The following is a 13,778-nucleotide window of genomic DNA, read 5'->3' as shown; positions in this document are numbered from 1 at the left end:
CTGGCATCAGCCCTAGGTCTGCCGTGACCCCCGCCCTGGGTCTGCCCTGACCCCCGTGGGTACCCAGTGTCCCTGGGTTGGCCCCAGGGTGCTGTGACACTGAGGAGGAGGGGACCCAAGCAGACAGGGAGGGCAACAGAGCCCCCAGGTTCCCCAGAGAGGGGGGTGCATGTGGAGGGTATTCCCTGCCATGTGCCCAGGGAGGCCACCCCTGCACACAATGAGAAGTGGGCAGTGCTGAGCAGCTACCATCCCACCCTGTGCCTCCCCCAGGCCCGCTCAAAGCCTGCCATGACTGAGAGCGTTGTCCCGTGCTGTGCCCTGACCTGCAGCCCCTGGGGTGCCACTCTCCAGAGCACCCTGACACCCCGGGTTTTCCTCTGTTGCAGTTCATGGATCAGTCCTGTCTCTGGCCTCCAGCGCGTCCTCCACCTACTCCTCCGTAAGAGCCACCTCTGTGCTGCGCTGCTTTGTGCATGGCTGGGGGGTCCGGGTGGGACTGGGGGGGGCTCTGTGCATGCCTCTGTCTGCTGCTGAGCCTGTCCATGCCTCGCTGCCCCCCTGACTGCCTGCCTCTATCTGTCCCTCTCTGCTCTCATGCTGCCAGGCTGAGGAGAAGATGCAGTCTGAGGTGAGCTCACACCCTCCGCTCATGCCTGCCCCTGCCCCCAGTGAGGGTGACTGCTTGGCCCCTCTCATCCCTTCACTCTCTCCCCACAGCAAATCCGCAAGCTGCGCCGCGAGCTGGAGTCCTCCCAGGAGAAGGTGGCCACGCTGACATCCCAGCTGTCTGCTAACGTGAGTCCTCATGGGAGCCCGTGTGGGACACCCTGCTCTGTCCCTGCAGGATGTGGGGCTGGTGCTGGATGTGCCCATGGGAGCCCTGATTTCCCCTTCAGCCTTTCACATTCCCCAGCTGGCAGTGGGTGCTCAGCTGTCTGTGGGTGTTCACCCAAATGTGGGGGCTCACCTGTTTCTCCATGTTTCCCAGGCCAACCTGGTGGCAGCCTTTGAGCAGAGCCTGGTGAGCATGACATCCCGCCTGCGGCACCTGGCCGAGACTGCTGAGGAGAAGGTATTGGGGTGCTCAGTGGGGCTCGCGGGGCTGGGAGATGCTGGACTTGGATGATGCTGCAGCATTGCCTGCCCCAAGGGTGCTCTTGGGGTGGGCACTGCACCATCGGGATGCACTCCCTGACTCCCAACTCTGCTGCCCCAGGACACGGAGCTGCTGGACCTGCGAGAGACCATTGACTTCCTGAAGAAGAAAAACTCGGAGGCCCAAGCTGTGATCCAGGGTGCCCTGAATGGCACTGATGTCACCCCCAAAGGTAGGGTATAGTGCTGCAGCGCTTCCTGAGCTGGGATCCTCCTTCCAGGGCTGGCACAGGGTCCCAGGGCACACCCTCTCATGGGGGACGTTCATCTGGAGGCAGGGTGCCCTGGATAGCAGTTTTTCCCCACCTGGGATCCTTGAGCATCTGGAGCCAGGGATGGACAGCCAGAGCTGTCACCATGGGAGGCTGCAGTGCTAGCATGTAGGGGAATGGGTTGGTTGTCAACCTTGGGTGACCTTGCCAGGTCTTTTGCCAACAGTTTTACCTGCTGATCTTGACTTTGTTCCTGTAAGTGCTGCTTCTAGGCCCAAGAACTCAGTATGAGTGCAAGGGGCTGTCAGGGAGGTGGCCTGGGACAGCAGGGTTATGTATGCCCTGGGCATCTCTCTGGCAGCGCCCATGTGGTGTCTGAGCCCCACGTCATTGTTACAAGGTGGCTCCAAGAGCTCAGAAGGTGTTGGGTAGGAGGACAGATTGGATGTCAATCCAATGATTGGGAGAGGGGAGCATAGGGTGCTCTGGTGTTGGGGCAGCTGCAGGTGGTTGATTCCTCCTTTCCCAATCTCTACCACTTCTCTGGCGGATCCCAGAGCTGCGCATTAAGCGGCAGAACTCCTCTGACAGCATCTCCAGCCTCAACAGCATCACCAGCCACTCCAGCATTGGCAGCAGCAAGGACGCCGATGCCAAGAAGAAGAAGAAAAAGAGCTGGGTAGGTTGGATGGGGCACTGGCAGGTGAAGTAGGGCTTGGGGAGCCACTGGCAGGGTCTGCTCAGGGTCAGCCCCACAAACCAGCTGCTTTCAGTCTGCCTTGGCCTTACAGTGTTGGTGTCCCCTGTCCCCTGTCTCCCTGAGGAGCGTGTAGCTGCCACAGATTTGTGTCTTGAATTGTTGGCTGGGATTTCTCCAGCCCATGTGGGAGTTTCCCAGCCTTGGCCCTGCATGCCTGCTTCCTTGTGTATTCCCCCATGTCTCCCTCCTGCCCACACAGGCTCTGACAGTGTGGAGGGCTGACACCTCAGCTGGGCAGCCCCTTCCCTGCACCAGGCAGCTTTGAGCTGGATGTGTGATTAAGTCTTGCTTTGTTTTGTTTCTCTTCCCCTATGCTGACCTCAACCCTTTTTTTCCAGGTGTATGAGGTAAGTCCCACGCTGTCCCCTCCACCACACGCTGTGCCCGGCCAGGGCCCTTGCTCCATTTCATGGGATGGTGTTCATACACTCCCTAATCCCATCCATCCCACTGGCACTAATCCCAGCACAGGCCATCCCGTGTCCCCAGCCGGGCTGTGCCCACCTTGACTGCTTCCTTGGATGTTAAGGACAAATATTCACCCACAAGGAGGGATTGAACTGCCTGGAGGCAGCAGGAAGGGCTTGGGTGGGACCTGTTCCATGGATGGGAACAGTGCTCTTCTTACCTAGTGAAGGCAGGCATTCTCCTGACTTCCTGTAACTGGATCTTTTGAGATGGGGATGGTGCAGCCCTGCCAGTGGCACTGAGGGCACTGGGGTGTGGCATGCCCATCTCTGCCTCTCCAGGGCTGCCTGATGTGGCCTTAAGTGGCTCTGTCCCTGCCAGCACCCACATGAGTTCCAGTGCTCCCACGCTTCCACCATCAGCAGAGCTGGATACCCACCTTGTTTACACTGAAATGCAATGCTATTGCTTTTGGGAGCACCCTAGAGTAGCCTGCTGGTGCCTGTGGGGATTGGGACAGATCCTGCGTGTTCTCCATCCCTTCTTCCTCCTACCTTCCCTTGGAGCAGGCCCTGGTACTCCAGGGTACATGATGTGAGCTCAGGGTGCCCATCCTACTGCTCTCCCACTGGCTGATGGGACCCAGGTCCCTGTGCAGTGTCCATCCCCCTCCCTAGCCCCAGCCCTCTGCTCACCCACCCGCTGCACTGTGTGTTCTGTGTGCATGCTGCATGCCCGGACGGGACACCGGGATGCTCTGTGGAGGGCTTGGCTGCCCCTCTGTGCTTCCAGCAGGACCCACAGGCCACAGGGTGGAGTGGGGCAGGACCCTGGCTCTTCAGTGGCTGGAGCAAGGGACATCCCTGTAAATGCCTCTTGTTGGAACACCTATGGTGGGGTGAATGTGGGGGTGGATTGGCCTGTCCAGATGGACTGGGGTGTTGGTGCCATGCCTGAACAGCCTGGTGTAAGTGCTGGTGGGGAGCAGGGCTGGAAGACATCCTGACCAGGACATGGGTCCCACTCTTTGGGGCTCTGGTGTCATCTGGGCTGGGGTGAGTGTTGCCGAAAGGGCTGTGCACCCCATCTGTTTGCTGTGCCAGCAGAGCGGGGTCAAGCTAGAGCGTTCCCCAGCATGGTGGTGGTGCTGCCTCCGTGATGGTTGTACTGATCCCAGCTCAGACTGTCTGTGGGTTTTGGGCAGACCGGGCAGGACCAGGCCAGGTCTCTGCTTGTGAGGCTGCACTTTGGGCTGCCTCTAAAGAGAATATTTCCCTCTCCTGTAGCTACGCAGCTCCTTCAATAAGGCCTTCAGCATCAAGAAGGGCCCCAAATCAGCCTCATCCTACTCAGACATTGAGGAGATAGCCACGCCAGACTCGTCAGCCCCCTCCTCTCCCAAGCTGCAGCATGGCTCCACAGAGACTGCCTCGCCCTCCATCAAATCCTCTACATCTTCCTCTGTGGGCATTGACACAGCTGAGTATGTGGGGCCGGGGAGGGCCAGTGGCAGGGCCTGCAGGCTCCTGCCAGAGACACATTCAAGACCGAGTCTCTCCCTTGGCCCAGGCTCTTCCAGGCCCACAGCGAGGGTGAGCCCGAGAAGAAGGAGGTGTCAGAGCTGCGGTCAGAGCTGTGGGAGAAGGAGATGAAGCTGACAGACATCCGCCTGGAGGCCCTCAACTCAGCCCATCAGCTGGAGCAGCTGAGAGAAACCATGCACAACATGCAGGTGAGGACCCCTGCCAGCAGCCTGGCTGCTCTCAGTACCTGGGTGCCCACAGTCTCTGTGCCCCCACCACTCTGCTGTACTCCAGGCTGCTGCTCATGTCCAGCTCCTTACCCTGTGCCCTACCTGCTTCTCTCCCAGCTGGAGGTAGATCTCCTGAAGGCTGAGAATGACCGTCTCAAGGTGGCCCCAGGGCCCTCAGCAGTGCCAGGCTCCATTCCCAGCCATATCACAAGCACATCAGCCTCCTCTTCACCACGGCGCTCCCTGGGTCTCACCCTTGGCCACGCCTTCAGCCCCACCCTGGGGGATGCAGGTAGGGATGATAAGAGCTACTGGCAGATGAGGGAAGGGCTGGGATAGGGAGCGGTGTGTGGTGGGAATGTGCTGCTGCTCACCTGGAGTGAGCAGGAGATCTCTTGTGCTGCTGGTGCCGCTGTTGGCTGCAGCAGGATTTGGCTCCAGCTGGGGCACAGCCAGGCCCAGTGGCTTGGCTCTCCCTGCCAGCACAGCCTCACTGCTCCATCCCCAGATGTGTCCCCCATGGATGCTGTCAGCGCTGGTACCCAAAAGGATGAGTTGACACTGCGGATTGTGGTGCGCATGCCACCCCAGCACATCATCAAGGGGGTAAGTGCAGGCTGTCTGTGGACTTTGACCTGTCACTGTGTCATGGCCCTGTCTCAGGGGCAAAGGATGCCTCCCAGGAGCTGGATGTGCTGTTCCAACACTGCACACCTCTGCCTTGGTTTCTAGGACCTCAAGCAGCAGGAGTTTTTCTTGGGCTGGACCAAGGTGAGCGGGAAGGTGGACTGGAAGATGCTGGATGAGGCTGTCTGCCAGGTCTTCAAGGTAGGAACATGAAGAACACTCTTTAAGGAGCCATCCTTTGACACTGCTCCACCAGGCCTGGTATTCCCTGGCCACATCCTCCTCAGCTCTCTTGGAGCTGTGCCCCTCAGGGGCACTGACAGCCCTGTTCTCCATGTAGGATTACATCACCAAGATGGATCCTGCATCCACGCTGGGGCTCAGCACTGAGTCTGTCTACGGCTACAGCATCAGCCACATCAAGCGGGTGCTGGACACGGAGCCACCAGAGCTGCCGTTGTGCCGCCGGGGCCTGACCAGCGTTGTGGTGACACTCAAAGGTCAGTGTGGCAGAAGAGCTCCATGGCTGTGCCATGTCCCTGCTGTCTCACAGTACTGTGGGCTGTGAGTGGGACCCTCAGCCCTCCCATGTCCACAGGCTTGAAGGAGAAGTGTGTGGACAGCCTGGTGTTCGAGACACTCATCCCCAAGCCCATGATGCAGCACTACATCAGCCTCCTGCTGAAGCACCGCCGCCTCATCCTCTCGGGGCCCAGCGGCACCGGCAAGACCTACCTGACCAACCGCCTGGCTGAGTACCTGGTGGAGCGCTCAGGTCGGGATGTCACTGAGGGTATCGTCAGCACCTTCAACATGCACCAGCAGTCCTGCAAGGTGAGGGCATGCAGCAGTGTCCCTGTGGGCTCTGCTGCCATGGTCCCTGGCTGTCACGGCAGGGTCGCACACATGACACTGACCCATTTGTTGCAGGACCTGCAGCTGTACCTGTCCAACCTGGCCAACCAGATTGACCGGGAGACAGGCACAGCTGATGTGCCGCTGGTGATCCTCCTGGATGACCTCAGCGAGGCAGGCTCCATCAGCGAGCTCGTCAATGGTGCGCTTACCTGCAAGTACCACAAATGGTGAGAGCCACTCTGCACCCCTCCAGCACAGCCCCTGGCCACACATGTGCTCCCCACTGCTCCCACTGAGGCCCGGGGCTGCGGGGATGAGGCTGCACATGTCTGCTGTGCCCAGATAAGCTCTGCCTTGGGTGGGGGTGATTCAGAGACTTTTTTCGTTAATCTCTTTTCTGTCACTTGCTCAGCCCGTATATCATCGGGACTACCAACCAGCCTGTGAAGATGACCCCAAACCACGGCCTCCATCTCAGCTTCAGGTGGGAACCATACATCCCTGGGGACCATCCTTGTGGGGTTGTGGGAGACAGAAGCCATCACTTGCACTAGGGCATTTCTGTGGTCACATCATATGACTGGGCACCCTGATTAGGACTGAGCCACAGGCCTGTCCCTGCCATCCCAGGAGGACCTGATATTCCCCAGCCTCAGGCAAATGCAGGGTGGAGGTGGTAGGAGGACCCCAAGACTGTTGGGGAGCAGGGCAGCTTGTGTGGAGATGCAGCCCTGAGCTGACCACTGGAGTCCTTCCCCCAGGATGCTGACCTTCTCCAATAACGTGGAGCCAGCCAACGGCTTCCTGGTGCGCTACCTGCGGCGGAAGCTGCTGGAGTCAGACACAGACATCAACGCCAACAAGGAGGAGCTGCTGCGGGTGCTGGACTGGGTGCCCAAGCTTTGGTACCACTTGCACACCTTTCTGGAAAAACATAGCACATCTGACTTCCTCATTGGTACGGCCTTGCCTCACCTTCCTCCTCTGCTTCCTCTGCCCCAGGCTGTGAGGAGCTCCAGGGACTGACATGCTCCCTGTGTCCCCCAGTCCCCCAAACCACAGCTGGTGGGTGATGCACACAAGTGTTGCTCTTCCCTGAGTGGTCTTTGTTCCTTTGGGAGCCGTCACTAAGGTGTCAGCCAAGGCTGCCAGTCCTCCCAGCACCCTTCCCTGGGCATGGAGGAGCTGTGTTTTCCCAGGCTTTTAGGGGATAGATTGAACTTGGCAGCCCTGTTCCTTGCCTGGGAGATACTGTCTGGCCTCTGTGCAGGTGGATGGTGCCTGGACACTGTTCCCAGAGCACCCTGCCATCCAGGTGTGCCCACCTCAGGGCTCTGAGCCTTGGGCCCAGTGACTGGAGGAGGGGGACCCAGCTCCCATTTCCACTGTTTGTCTTCCCACACAGGTCCCTGCTTCTTTCTGTCCTGCCCCATTGGAATTGAGGACTTCCGGACCTGGTTCATCGATCTGTGGAACAACTCCATAATCCCTTACCTGCAGGAGGGGGCCAAAGATGGGCTCAAGGTACCCAGCGCTGCTGGCACATGGGAACACAAACCAGTGTGGAGACACACTGATAGAGCTGTCACAGGCAGGGTGAAGGGAGGCACTGGGGTTGTGGGTGCAGGTGACATCTGTCAGTCCCTGCCCTGTGGCTGCTGTGGGACATAGCACTGTCCTGGGGGGCTCAAGGTGCCGTGTTGCTGGCCCTGGCTGAGCATGTGGCTCCCACTTGTTCCCTGCCACAGGTCCATGGGCAGAAGGCGGCCTGGGAGGACCCCGTGGAGTGGGTGCGGGACACCCTGCCCTGGCCATCAGCGCAGCAGGACCAGTCCAAGCTGTACCACCTGCCCCCGCCCACCATTGGGCCTCACAGCGCTGTGTCCCCCCCCGAGGAGCGCACCGTGAAGGACACAACACCCAGCTCCCTGGACTCAGACCCACTGGTACGCTGGGCACTGGGAGGGGCTGGGAGGAGCTGATGGAGAGGGCAGAGCAGGGTGGACCTTCACTTTCCCTGTTAACTCTCAGTATAAACAGTCTGATTTGGGGATGCAGAAATGCTGCACCCCCAGGAGGAGCGGAGGGTGCAGGGTGCTGGCAGTGGCAGGTGGGCTGCACACCAGGACACATGGTGATGTGCAGCAAAATGGCATGACATGACACTCCATGAGGCATCTTGTCCATGTGCAGAGCCACAGACAGGCCCCCATGTGCTCATACGTATCCTGGTGTGTCACTTGGAGAGGCTGCTGGCTCACCACCTGCCACAGGTGATGCCAGCTGATGCTGCTTTGGCACACTGAGCAGTCCAGCTGTGCCTGATGCCATATCCTGGCTCAAGGGAGGGATTTTGCAGCATCTCTGGGATTTACTTTACCTTCTAAGGAGCTTCCCAGCAAGGCTGGTTTGGGAGGGCAAGGAGGGCCGAGTGGCCTCCCCAGTCACCCGCAGGCCTCCTGTCCCCCTCGGGCTCCTGCCACGTTTGTGTCCCCACAGATGGCCATGCTGCTCAAGCTCCAGGAAGCCGCCAACTACATTGAGTCTCCAGACCGTGAGACTATGGTGGACCCCGACCTGCAGCCGACTCTGTGAGGCCCGGATGTGCCAGCCCAAGTGGAGGGGAGCTGCTGCAGGGCTGCTCTCCTTCTCCTTTGGCATCCAGGAGCGCGGGGCTGGCGAGCGAGCGGAGAGGAGAGGAGCGGGGCTCTGGCGTGTCCCAGTGGAGTTTGGGGAAACTCGGCTCATCTGTGAAAGAGCATGAGTTGCCATCTCCCCTCCTCACCCTGGGGGTAGGAGAATCCTGGTTTCTCTTCTTGATTTTTTTCTGTCTCTATTACAAACTCTTGGGCTTTGGGACCAGGGCGACCGCTGCAGCCGAGCCCCCACTCCCAGGAGCCGCAGGAAGGCCTCTGCGTGGGGCAGGGACCCCGCGGGAGCCACCTGGGCTGAGGCTGGGGGCACTGGAGGAGTACAGGATGCAGGATGAGTGCACAGGCACCAGGGGCTCTGGCTCCCTCTGTGCCCACCAGGCAAAGCCGAGGGAGCTACCACTACAGAGCTTCTGCCTGGTGCCAGCCAAGGGGAGCGCAGCTCTCACTGCTCTCTGTGCGTTCCCTGTTCCACCTGCACAGCAGCTGCTGTGACCAGGACAGCCCAAAACCCCTGCTTTGGTTATTTTATTTTGTTTCCCCCCTCCCCATTTCTTTTGGCCGAGTCCAGACTTTGCTTTGGTCCCTTTTTTTGTTCTGGTTCTTCACTCTTCTGGCCTGGAGCCCATGGCCTGGTGCCCACTGCTTCCCTGGCAGCAGTGCCCTTCCCGTTTGGTTTCTTTTGCAGCTGTTAGTTCACCACTCAAACCACCTCTGTCACAAAACTGGTGCTCACTGGACGATCTCCAGTCCCTGAACCCACCTCCTGGGGCTGCATAGGTTGGCTGAGGTGGGACTTGGAGGCGGGTGGCAGTGGGATGCTCCCAGAGCAGCCTCTCATGTCATCTCCCCCCTCCTCAACGGCACAGGGCATGGGGACAGTGTCTCCCACCAGGCTGGGATGCCATGGGTCATCCCCTCCCTGAGGTACTGGGGCATGGGGAGGCTGCTGCTGCTGCCCCATCCCCAGGCAGCTGGATGCCATCCCTGTCCCCTTGGTGGAGAGAGGCCCAACCAGCCTCTCATCCTCTCGGTGCTGCCAGGCCTGGGGCTGTGGGTCAGCGAGCCTGGGGTTGTTCCCCATGCTGCCTGCTCCCCCTGGCCCTGTGCCTTCCTGTAGCCTGGCAGGGTCTGTGTTGGTGCTCTGGGGGCACCTGGGGCCGCCATGTATCCTCCTGGCCTTTACCCCGCATTCTCAAAAGGCCAGACTCCTGCATGGAGGGGGTCAGCCCCGGTGCTGCCGTGGTGCCTTAATCCCTGGCCGTGCGGGAAGGGGGCATGTGGAGCTTGGGATAATGCTGTCACAGCCTGCTCCAGCTCCAGTGTCCTCTGATTGTCCTCAAAGCCAGCTTGGCTGAGATAGAATAAGGGTGCTGGGACTGCTGCCTGCAGCACTTTCTCTGGCCTGTCACCAGCCATGGCTGTGGGGTCAGCACCCCTATCCTGTGCTCTCCTGGGCTCTGGGGGCCCCTTCCCTGCTGCCCTCCAGCTCAGCCCCCACATTAAACCGGGGCCCTGGAGAGACATCTGGGGAGAGGTGACCCCAGGGCCAGGTGAACTGAGCCCACCCTGTCCCCAAACTCTGCCAAGCTTGGGACTGGGCAGCCTGAGCCCCCTGTGCCGTGGCTGGTGTGGCCTTCAGGGACGCCTCACATCCCTTTTGCAACGGTCATCTCCCACGGTGTCCTCGGAGGCCACCACCACCTCTGCCCTCGGTGCTCTCGGCCGGTGTATCCCGCCTCGCCGCCCCATGGTGCTCACTTCTCCCACTTCTACGTCTGTCCGACAGCCTCCTGCTGCCGTCGGGGCCGGCCAGCCCGGCCCCTTCCCACGGGGATCTCCTGGGATCTCCTCCCCATGCTGGCTTGGGCGTTAGGGCTTTCTGTTTGCCTTCTCTTGTGTTGCCGCCGTTGAGGACTCGCTGTACATAAATCTGTCGTGGAACGCCCTGTGTGGGTTGGGGGGGCCCGGCCCTGAGCCTTGTCCCTGGTTTTGGGTTTTTTTTGTACTCTGTGATGACTGTGCTGTGCTGACTTCTTTTCTGATTGTATGAGACTCTGGCCCAGCAGCCACTCGAGGCTGGTGGTGGGGACCCAGCTGTCCCTTCCAGCTCCTTGCACCCTCCTCGGGTGCCCAGGGTGGAGAAGGGAAAGATGCACCTTTGGGGGCTGCCCTGTGCCCAGGTGCCCTGAGGAGTCCCATGGGAGGAGGGGCAGCCTTGCCTGGGCTTGCTTTCTTTTCTGACAACCCCCAGCAGTCCCCTAAATGTTGACCAAACTGTAGCCATCCTCCACTGCTGAGTGTCCCCCAGCCTGTGTCCTGCAGGTTTGCCCTGTCCCTCCCCAGGTTGGGGCTGCCACTCATTGCATCACCTCGGCCCTGGCAGCTGGAGGTGAGTGATCCAGCAGGTGGGGGTGTGATCCAGGAGGAATCTCTGAGGGAAGGAGAAGGGCCCTGGGATGGGCATGGTGGGGGGCTTGGCTGGGATTACCTGGCCGGAGGGTCCAGGTGCTGATGGATTCCTCCTGGCTTACACCGAGCACCTCATGTCCCCAAACGTAGCAGCTCTCTGGGGGACAACCCCTGGCTGTGAGCTGAGCCCTTCTGTCTCCAGGGAATGGGTCCAGGGATTGCACTGATTCATTCTCCTGCCACCTCCAAGGGTGCCTGTCACTCCCAGAGGAGCTGGTCATCCCCAAAGGGTGCCCCCTTCATCCCCAAGGGGATGTGCTGTGCTTCCCACAGCAGTGCCTGACACCCTCAAAGGAGCTGGTCACCCCCAAAGGTGCCTGTTGTCCCCAAAGGTGCCCATCATCCTCCAAAGGTGCCTGCCACCTCCAGAGGTGCCAGTTGCCACCAAAGGTGCCCATGGTCCCTGGGAGGCCCCCTGAGGGGCTGGAGGTGGGTGATGCCAGCGCCTCACCCTCTTGCCCCCTCGAGCTGCTGCTGCCTGGTGGCCTGAACCTTACAATTTTAGCTTTTTTCTATTAAACACAAACAACCTTTTTTTAATTAAATAAAAGATGAAATGGACAAATACCTGTTTTAGATTATCTGTGTAATTGACTGGGTTTTGTGTTTCTTAACTGCATGGTATTCCTGCCAAGGGGTTTTATAGCACTTTTTAAATTTCTCTTTAAGATTTTGGTCCAGATTTCTACTGCTCTCGCCTGTCTGTTTTTGCTTTTTCCTTGCACCGTCCACGTTTGTAAACTTGCTCCATTTTATACCTGATGTTGAGACCCAGCCCCACGTTGTACATAGCTGCGGGAACAATCATAGGGAACAAACAAACACCATCTGGACTCTTTCCACGATTAGTTGTTTTTACTTCAAAGAAATTTTAAAGGAAACATAAAAGGAAGCCAGGACAAGGCTTGAGGATATTCTGAAAAGACAGAAACAAATCCAGCCCTGCACCAAGTCAGCTCCTGCTGCCCACACTGCCCGCACCAACTGGCATGTCTCTTCTCGGTCGTCTGTCTAACACCATTGGATTCAATAAAGTGATCTCCTGTACTGTCGGCTCCTGGTTCTGTCTGTGGCTCTGTTTTTATGGCAGAGGGCAGTTGTACCACCACACATCATAGAATCATGGAATGGTTTGGGTTGGAAGGGACGCCTTGCGCTAGATCTGGTTGCTCCAAGCCCCTAGCCTTGAGCATTTCATGGGATGGGGCAGCCACAGCTTCTCTGAGCACTCACGTCCCTCACAGCCAAGAATTCCCTCCCAATATCCTACCTGACCCTGCCCTCTGGCAGTGGGAAGCCATTTCCCCTTGTCCTGTCCCTGCAGGCTCTTGACCCAAGTCCCTCTCCAGCTCTCCTGGAGTCCTTTTTGGAACTGGAAGGGACTCTTTAAGTTCTCCCCAGGGCCTTCTCTCCAGGCTGAGCACCTCCATCTCTCCTAGCCTGTCTCCAGAGCAGAGGAGCTCCTACCCTCGGACCATTTTCCCCTGTCCTTGGTAGTTGTCTTCCTGCAAAATATGGGAAAGGGGCCTTGGTAGAAACACTCCTGGTTTGAAATCTTAGCTGTTTTGAAGGATGCTGGCAGCAGCTTCATGGATTGGAGGACCCCTCTCCCAAGGTCACACTCCTGTAAAGTCTGGGGTGGCAGAAATGCTCCTGGTTTGGAATCCTGGGAGTTCAGGACATGGAAAGCAGGAGGTTCATTTCTTGGGCAGGAGGGACATGTCCTACCCGAGGTGAGCAGGTGGGGGTGGGTAGGCATTCCCCTGGGCCCTTTTTTCCTCACCAGCTCTGATCTGATCTCTGATTTGAAATGACATGGTGGTGACAGATGCCGCATCAGCACAGGGGGACAGAGGTGGGATGGTGTCCCTGTAGGGACAGTAGCTCTGCCCTGCAGCAGAGCACGGAGGGAGGCTGAAGCAGGCAGGGAGAGCCCGGTCTTCCCGCGGCGTCTCCAAATCTGTTTTCCCCTCCGGAGAGCAATGCTGAAGCAGGGACAGATGCTTCAGGAGCCGTTAATTAATGACGGGATGGTGATGAGCTGTAAGAGGCTGCAGTGGCGGATCCAGGGCCAGGAGAGGGCTCTTCCCATCGGCTCAGCTCCTCCCGCAGGGCGAGTTCACACGAGTTCGTGACGCTGGGTGCGGTCCCGAACGCGGAGAGCGGGACCTGTTTTGGTGACCCCTGGCTCCTCATCCGCAGAGATGTGCCCTGTGCGTGCACCGCAGCCTGCGCTGACTCCGAGCCCTGTGCAGGCAGCAGAGCGGGCAGGAGAGGAGGCAGGGGAGCAGCAGAAGGGTCCCACGCACCGTGACTACGGGAATTATTACCACGGCGCAGAGCCAGGGAGCTGGAGGAGTCGGTCCGAGCCATGGGGATAGGATGCAGAAGGACCACACGGGGATGATGCTGACGCTTCAATTCCAGACGGACTCCTGCGTTTGGGAGCACTCAGCCGAATTTTTCAAGGGTGGTGGGTGGGGGGAAGTCCCTCCAGTTCGGGCAAGCAGCACCCCTGGGTGCTGTAGTTGGGATATGTTCCCCATGCAGGTCCCTTCCCCCGCCCGCAATATGTGGTGGGAGCTCGTGCGTGTCTCTATGATGTGTGTTGGGGGCTGATGCAAGGCTGGGAGGGGGTTTTGCTGCAGCAAAACCTGGCTTGTGCAGACGTTTTGGATTCTGCAGCTCTCAGCTGGGCTGGGACCTCGGGGTCCCCTCCCTAATCCAGTCTGCTCTCCAGATCGTCTCTGGCTGGAGCAGCTGGTCACTTTCCCGTCTAGCTCAGATGCTCTGGAGGTGACACTGGGACCAGGGGCTGATGGAATGGAGCTGGGGGACCCTCAGCTGGGGTGGTTTGGGGTGAACCCAGAGGGTCCCTG

The 13,778-nt window shown here is 59.2% G+C and overlaps 1 protein-coding gene across 3 annotated transcripts in view; it reads left to right on the top strand.

The window, feature by feature from the left end:
* Nucleotides 1–11,951, top strand: part of NAV1 (neuron navigator 1) — a 73,828-nt gene extending 61,877 nt beyond the window's left edge. For 2 of the 3 annotated variants that reach the window (XM_085082956.1, XM_085082958.1), the window contains 19 exons: nt 390–442; nt 608–631; nt 721–798; nt 992–1,075; nt 1,220–1,331; nt 1,928–2,049; nt 3,825–4,021; nt 4,108–4,270; nt 4,409–4,583; nt 4,800–4,897; nt 5,024–5,119; nt 5,259–5,418; nt 5,517–5,752; nt 5,849–6,003; nt 6,189–6,260; nt 6,538–6,734; nt 7,182–7,300; nt 7,525–7,722; nt 8,276–11,951. In XM_085082956.1, coding sequence (XP_084939082.1) covers nt 390–442; nt 608–631; nt 721–798; nt 992–1,075; nt 1,220–1,331; nt 1,928–2,049; nt 3,825–4,021; nt 4,108–4,270; nt 4,409–4,583; nt 4,800–4,897; nt 5,024–5,119; nt 5,259–5,418; nt 5,517–5,752; nt 5,849–6,003; nt 6,189–6,260; nt 6,538–6,734; nt 7,182–7,300; nt 7,525–7,722; nt 8,276–8,371 — 2,435 coding nt within the window. In that variant the 3' untranslated portion in view covers nt 8,372–11,951. The remainder of the gene's footprint in view (nt 1–389; nt 443–607; nt 632–720; nt 799–991; nt 1,076–1,219; nt 1,332–1,927; nt 2,050–3,824; nt 4,022–4,107; nt 4,271–4,408; nt 4,584–4,799; nt 4,898–5,023; nt 5,120–5,258; nt 5,419–5,516; nt 5,753–5,848; nt 6,004–6,188; nt 6,261–6,537; nt 6,735–7,181; nt 7,301–7,524; nt 7,723–8,275) is intronic. The other variant, XM_085082957.1, reaches the window with a different exon arrangement.
* Nucleotides 11,952–13,778: the final 1,827 nt, after the last annotated feature.

This window comes from Lichenostomus cassidix, chromosome 26, assembly GCF_008360975.1.
Source record: "Lichenostomus cassidix isolate B80296 chromosome 26, HeHo_3.0, whole genome shotgun sequence".
Classification (NCBI taxonomy): Eukaryota; Metazoa; Chordata; class Aves; order Passeriformes; family Meliphagidae; genus Lichenostomus; species Lichenostomus cassidix.
Note: the sequence above shows the minus strand (reverse complement) of the source record. Positions and strands in the feature narration are given on the sequence as shown.